Source organism: Lotus japonicus, chromosome 3 (assembly GCF_012489685.1).
Source record: "Lotus japonicus ecotype B-129 chromosome 3, LjGifu_v1.2".
Classification (NCBI taxonomy): domain Eukaryota; kingdom Viridiplantae; phylum Streptophyta; class Magnoliopsida; order Fabales; family Fabaceae; genus Lotus; species Lotus japonicus.
In genome coordinates this window covers 4,786,951-4,794,591 of record NC_080043.1, presented here as the reverse complement: position 1 = coordinate 4,794,591, position 7,641 = coordinate 4,786,951, and the positions used below count along the sequence as shown (strand labels likewise).

At 37.9% G+C, this 7,641-nt stretch overlaps 1 protein-coding gene across 1 annotated transcript; it reads right to left on the bottom strand.

The window, feature by feature from the left end:
* Nucleotides 1–3,780: 3,780 nt before the first annotated feature.
* On the bottom strand, nt 3,781–6,285 carry LOC130748436 (protein CUP-SHAPED COTYLEDON 2-like). The gene is made up of 3 exons (XM_057601657.1): nt 5,820–6,285; nt 5,424–5,707; nt 3,781–4,691 (listed from the first exon to the last, which is right to left on the bottom strand). Exons 1-3 carry the CDS (start codon nt 6,028–6,030, stop codon nt 4,071–4,073), a joined length of 1,116 nt encoding a protein of 371 aa, XP_057457640.1. The 5' UTR covers nt 6,031–6,285; the 3' UTR covers nt 3,781–4,070.
* Between the last annotated feature and the right edge of the window lie 1,356 nt (nt 6,286–7,641).

Here is a 7,641-nt window from a genome sequence, read left to right as displayed (position 1 = left end):
TGGATAGAAGAAAATAGTTGAGAACAAGTGATGATAGAAAATAGAATAGTTCTTCCTCTTTTTGAGAATTCTGAGCATTGTTGTAGAGACTCCAACATGTGTAGGTTCTGAGTGCACAGTACCTTGCATGTGGCTGTGTTAACCGAAGGTCTGCCGGAATTTTTGCTTTCAAGGCAGTGGTTCGTCCACGGCGCAGCTTTCTTCCTAATATTTCCAACAATGGTTACCCTCTGTTTTGAACCTCATGATTCCATTCCAAACTCAAGCTTTTGGCGATTGGACTGTAGCACATGCCTGTTATTCCCTACCTTATATTTGATAACCATCAGAGACAGAAGCAAAAAAGGATAGAAAATAGGTGTATGCATATAAGATCCAAATAAATATGAAAAAGTCCAAATGGTTGCCTAGTGAATGGTACACCGCGTGCCATGCCATTTTCATGTTGAAGAACCCTGCTTTCTCTGTCCCTAACGGATGATCACAGAACTCACCCATAACCAGCACTATACTCATTGCCTCACCAACCATGCACAGAGATCACACACCCAATTTCAAAACAGACTAATTTCATCACCATCATCATTGTGATCCTTTCACCCAATTAGAACCTTTCAATTGGCTGCATAATCCCAAGTACATAGCATCTTGTTCTGTAAGAGTGGCTTGTCTGTTTTTTTGTTGGGAAATAAGATGCTAGTACTATATCCATTGAAAGCATCCATGAAATGTTTCAGCATAAAAACAATGACTTTTCCTCCTTGACCTTATAAGAGGGGGGAGGGGACAAGGGTGGGAAATGAGTAGGTATTTTTTGCTTCTTTAGAGCAACACAGCTTAGAATCTTCTCAATAATGATATCAAAATCAGTTTCCCCTTTTCCTCTTAATTGTATTCATAAAATGCATAGAAAAATTCATATAAATCTCATATTCATGTAAACTTCTCTTTTTCATAATAGTGAGAGATTCACCGATGATGCAAATAGAGTGTGTGTTTCAATTTATGTTAACAAAATTAATTATGGATATAATTGATTCTGTTAAAATTGTATATGGTGAACGCGAGTTAAAGTGATTTGATGTATTTTTATATATCTTTATGAAAAAAATGTTTTTGTGAGATAACAGTACAAAATCAAGTTGGAAAGTTTCATAATTAGTTATGTTTAACGCATAAGCAAGTATCTGTTGAGGCAACAAATGAACCCTGCTCTTTACCCATGAAATCACACAAATATCATTTCAACTGGTTAGAATTGATTCTATGAGGAGTGCTTCCAATAGTCTCTCATTGATCGGTTGAAAATCATGTAAGTCCCGCTAAATTGAAAGAGAGACTCATATTTTCAGTGGAACCTCTATGAGTTTCAACTAATGAGAGAATATTGGAAAGTGAGTGCTACTAAATTTTTAATTGATTCTATAGAATCAATTTTGCTTTCCGAACATGCTCTTATAACATGTTCGGATTAGTTTCTAATCTCTTAGAATCAGTTTTGGCATTAAGGAGTTTTTTCACATAATTGATTCTTAATCTTTCAAAATCTAAACTACTGGATGTTATTGATCTTTTGCGGTGGTGTGCATAACTTTGAAAGCATTGATGAATCATCCAACACGACGGTGAGATATTGACAGGATGAGAGAGGTACCTGCTGCAAAGGCACTCCGACGTTCATCTAGCATGATGGTTGCTCGTAACTAGCGTTGTGAACGTCTAACTAATGTGCAGACATAAGTTTGTTCGGTTGCTTATTAGATGAAATAAATTCACATTTGATCATTTCCGCTCACTAATATAGGATTCACTTAATTGCCGTTTGGGTGATATTAGACCTATAATAGCATTTTTGGTCGATCACAACTATTCAAACTCTGAAACCAATTGTGATAATGTTTCCAAACATTCACATGTTCATTGTAAGTTATGCCAATGACATATATCCCCATCTTCCAAACATTGGATATAGTTTTTATCAATTGCCATGTCAATGCCAACAGGCATTTTCTAATGTGGCATTTTCTACACCTTTTCTACTTTGATGCTATGGGGGTGGCATTATTTGCATCACCACACACTGCAATTACTTTGCTGTTGCAATCTTCACAAGAGGACAATTGAAGGGGGTAAAGTTTGAACTTTGAATGCATTGATGGCTCGAAACATTACCGATATTGTTTGGGTTGATGGGTCCTGGCCATACCAGTACTAAAGTTAAGGCAGAGGAAGAAAAAAGTGAAAGCTCAATTTGTCCTGAAAGTTCTGAAACTATAACCATAGGGCAAGTTACTGTTGCAGTTTCTAATAGTATTAAATTTTAGATCTAATTAGTCTCTAGAGTTTACTTAATAATTAATATATGACACAATCTGGGCTGTGATGACATTTTTCTTTTTTATAGACTAACTTATCTGACACCTGCATTTTTAGTTCTGAATTAATTGATTAAAAATAATCTAAAATACACACGATGATAACTTTACCTTACCTAATAGATCAATAGGATTATTTATATTCTTCTAAATATCAAGACCACATATGACTAAGTAATTTAGAACAAACTTTACCTATAATCATTTGCACAACCCTGATTGAGCATTCAATAGAAGGAAGAGCATTAAAATTGTCCCTACCACAGTAAGTAAGACGAGTATAGCTACTTCACCATGGTACTTCCTTTCCAAGTCTAATCCTAGACTGAAGACTCAGAAGCCCCACGTGAAAATGAGCCAAAATCAGGACTTCTCATACCATCCCCTCTGTACCAATTACCTTCTTCAACTGCCCATTAAATGTTACATCAGAAAACAAATTACACATATTCTCTTCAGATGGGTGAAATTTCTCCCTCATGATATCGTTTACCCCAAATATGAAATGAAAGTCACTTTGGTAACACCCATGCTCTCAATTTTTATCCGTGAATGTGAATGTTGTACATGAAAACAGTAATCAATGTATGTGGCTTCATCACCACCCATGATGGAGCTGTAGGCATACATGAAAATCAATAGCATGTCGTTGTCATAGACTCATAGCAAACTTCTAGGATTGTCTCTTCTTGAACTGTTATAATCATAGTTTGAATAATGTATTTCATGTTCAGATAAAAATATTTCTATTTTTTTATTTGGGATTTATCTAAATCACCCCTTGCCCAAGTCTTGTGATTTGTGAACCAATAATACTCAAAATAAATTGATTAAGAATTTTAGAAAAAAAAAATTTATTATTTTTAATTAATCATATTAGTCCATTGATTTTAAATAAAGTTACCGGCCACATGAGTGATTTAACTTGAGAAAGTTGTCTTACTTGAAAATGTACTCATGGCCACAAGGCCTAAACAAAACAAATTAAACAACCCATGACAAAGTCACAAGAATATAAATTGTATTGCATTATTTTCACTTTAGAATATTTTTCTAACTTAAGATGACATTTAATGCCTCTAATTTATGCAAGTATGCACGAGTGTGAAGTAGAGTCCTTCTATTCCAAATAATGAAAAAGAGAAGACAAGTCCCCATCTCAAACAAAACGCACAAAGCTACCAATGGTCCCTTTCAGATTAAAACCACTTTAGTCTATAGAAAAGAAGCATGACTTATCCCATTAAAGCAGCTCATTAATCAGAGAACCTTTTCTCCATGTCAACAGCACCCACCTATTTATTAACAAAAATCTTAGATCCTCTGCAAATTTGCACTGTTGCCATCATATCCAGCAAACAAGAACAAACACTGATAGTATCATAGTACCATATAATCATGCATATTTAATTTCCAAACGTTCATAGATATATTACATTAATAATTAACCACTAGGCACTAGTCACATTGTCCAAAATACAACCACATGAATAATACCAATACTACCCTAGCAACTCCAAGCAACAATACTTACTACTAGTCTACTACAACCAAGTTGAAAGAAAAGCCCAAGCCCAAAAATGGAATCACACATTTCCATTTTCTAGCTAATTTGATTAATGCAAAGCCTAATTAACTAGATAATATAATATTCAAAGCTTAATCCTAATGGTTAAAACAAGGTCAACCCAGAAATCAATAGCCCCACATGCAATCAAGCTCCGATGCTCCCACCGGCATGCCGGAGCCACCGTCAGACACCACATGCTCCTCCATCACCGGCCAGTTCCCGACGTTTCCACATCCCGCCACGTCAGCATTCATGGGCTGCGCCGCCGGCGGGGAGAAAAAGAATGGCATCTGGAGATTCTCCTGCAACGACCTCAGGCTGGGGAAGGCTGAGACACCGACAACGTTCCTCTGGAACCGGGAGAAAGGGTCCACGGCGAGAGGAGCAAGGTCAAACCCACCGCCGGAGAAGCTGTTGTTGTTGCCGGCGGCATTGTTGATTGTGGAGAAACAGGACACGTGCTCTCTTTTCACGCTGTCGAAGGAGTCACCGTCTTTAAACAAGGCGGCGGAGGTGGCGGCGGAGCTGGTGGCAGTGTATGGAGAAGATTCCATAAGCGGCGGAAGGTAAATGGAAGAAGACGCCGGCGAACCAGGTTCATAGGCGCTGCCGCAGAGGCTCATGCTAGAAGATCCCCCGGTGCTAGCTCGCATCCCCTTCTTGGAGCCGCCGGAGGCGCCAGACACGGCGGCACCACCGCTACCAACGGTGTTCTTCTGAAAAACACGTGATATCACCCATTCATCCTACACCAATTAAAAAAAGAAAAAAAAAGTGTCAGCATACTTAAATCATAAACTGATAAACACTGGCACAATAATAAATGAGTAACTGTTTCTTCTTCTAAAGTAAGTTCTGTATGCAAGCAAAAAGCTAACTGAACAAAGATAATGTCTAAAAAGGATATGAAATCAGAATATCTTATGCTTCTTGCCAGCACTGTGGTATAAAAAAATTGTCAGCTAATGAATGATACAGTTGCTTAATGCTGTACCATTATCATGATTAATTTCATTGTTGTCATCAGCTTCATCATAATAGTTTATTAGGCCCCATGCAGTAGTAGCAGACTCATGTATAAATAAATTCACATAATATTTCTAAGAAACTTCCCTTTGTTCCCCAGGTTAATAACCATTGAGAGAGTGGTATGAAATGTAATTTTGAGTAATAAATGGCACCTAATTAATTAATTTATTTTTGGTGTCCATGTTTTCACAATTCTAATTCAGGTGTTTCAATAAGAATGCTACTCCCGAAAATCGAACTCTCAACTTATAGATTTAAAAAGTCATTTTTACCACTGCAATCGGCAATCATTAGGTGAAACTTAATTATAGTATAAGCTATGGAATGAGATGTATCTATTCCATTTCCACCTTATTTCACTTTCAATTAATGCAAAATGCGAGACCATGTTCATGCATTAAACGTGCACTACTACAAAAGGAAGGGTAAAATGGGGAAGAAAAAGTGACCTTGGAGCTTCTAGAGAGGTAGTGGTAAGCAAATTTGCCTTCAAGGCGATACTCATGCATGACCCAATTACTCTTTTCTCCCTTGGGTGCTCTTCCTCTGTAGAAAACCAAAGTTTTCTTCATGCCAACGAGTGAGCAGGTTTTGGAGCTGTAAATCTCTCTGTCTTTTCCGGTGGCTTTCCAGTACCCAGCTTCAGTGGCACGGTTGGTGCGTAACCCCGTTGGGTACTTCCTGTCACGGAGGCTGAAGAAGTACCACTCCTTCTCACCCATCTTCGCTTTCCCTAAAGAAAACAAAAAAAGTTAGAACCACACATTTAATTTACAACAATAAAAAAAAACATGAAAGAGGATTGTTGTTTAGTCTTTGTCGTTTCCATTCGTAGTTTGTAGTACCTGGAAGCTCCCATGGTTCACACTTGTTGAGGTCGACTTCAACAATGGCTTTTCCAGTGAAGTTGCTGTCGAGAACCTTCTTGAGGAGGTAGTAGGTGATGAGCTCCTCGTCAGTGGGGTGGAAGCGGAAGCCAGGTGGAAGGCTAGCATCAGTGTTGTTGGAATCGAAGCTCTGGTGGTGAATCTGGTGGTGGTGGTGGTAACTGTCCATGGTATGTTGAAGAAGTAGGAGGAGGATCAGAAGGTTGAGGAGAGAGAATGGAATTGAATTGATTAACTAACAGCTAGAATGAGAATGTTGTTGTTGGATGGGGAGAGAGTTGAAGGGTGTTGGTTTATATAGGAAGAAATGTGAATGAGGAGAATGCATGGTGAGGCAAGTGAATGAGTGTGGTTGGTTGAGAGAAAGTTTATGATTTCATGGGGATTTGGTTTGAGGAAATCGAGTGGCAGGGGGGAAAGGTGAAGGGTATGATAGGGGTCTGTAGAAATATCTGTATGTGTGTTTTCTCTGCACTGTGTTATGTATGTGTGTCCTCTTCTGAGTTCTGATATTTGTTTCTCTCTCTACACTAGTCTCTGCCAATATGTCCTTATCATAATCCACAATTCCACATAGCTAGAGAGAGAAGAGGGAAGGGAGTGGGCTCTGAGACTCTCTGCTTCGAGTATGCGTGCGTGTGTGAGGAAGTGTGCAGGTATTCTCCTCTGTCAGTGACCTAATTACCAGAGGAAGAGAGACACTTTTCTTAATTTTTGTTTTTTAGGAAAACTTTATATTTAATTTCCAGAATTTTAAAATTTGATTACATTAATAGATAAAGAGTTGGTAATGTCTTATTTTAAGAAATCAAAATTTTGGATTTGAGTAGTTCCACTATGGTATTAATGTTTCCAGTTTAATCAGGGATAGTTTCTTATAGGATAGGATACACATGATAAGACATATTACTCATTATAAGTATCAATATTAGGTAGACTAACTTCTTTAAAATGGGTGGAGCCACATTTTATTCATATGTAATGATTAATGCAAAATTTTAGTTTCAAGTATATGTTTACTGCAAAAAAAACTACTTCGATGTTTAAACACCATTAGATCATGAAATGTATAAATATTTTTAAATTAGAAGTTAGAATTGAATTTGTATTAAAATGGTGTAATTATAATACCACCACAACTCAATAGACCTAGAACCACCACCGCCCTACAACGTCTACATCTCAGCTGCCACTACTGTTTCAACCCACAGGCTATACAACCGAGGAGGGGCTTGCTTTCATAACCTTTTATCCCGGTGTAGAGGTGAAAAAAGACCTAGGCCCTCAAGCCTTGGAGCTTACCTTTTAGTCCATCGTTACAAAAACATCTACTTTGCTTTGAAGTAAAGCGACTTTGTTCACCCCCAAGTCAATAATAGCCAGATGATGGAACCATATCCCCATAGTAATGAGTTTCACATGCTATGACGCCCAACTCGCGTGTTGTTAGGAAGATTGGACGCAACCTCGGTGAACCGCAACCAATCCTACTTCAAGCCACCACACGACACCCTTTCGTTCACTTTGGCTACCACAAATCTACCTGCATTTGTCATCTTTAGGTTGTCATTTTTAAGATCAGAGATTCAAAGTCATGAATGGAAACAAAGATGTAGAAGATGCGAAGATGGGGAGTTGAGTGTGTCTATGAAGCTTTGACGTTTTATCCATTTTCGCCCAAAAATTCAACCTTTGAAATTTGAGTGTGTGTGGGAAACTTCAATTTGTAATCTCTGTTGGTGCATATGACACTTAGCTTATCAACCTTCACACTACATAA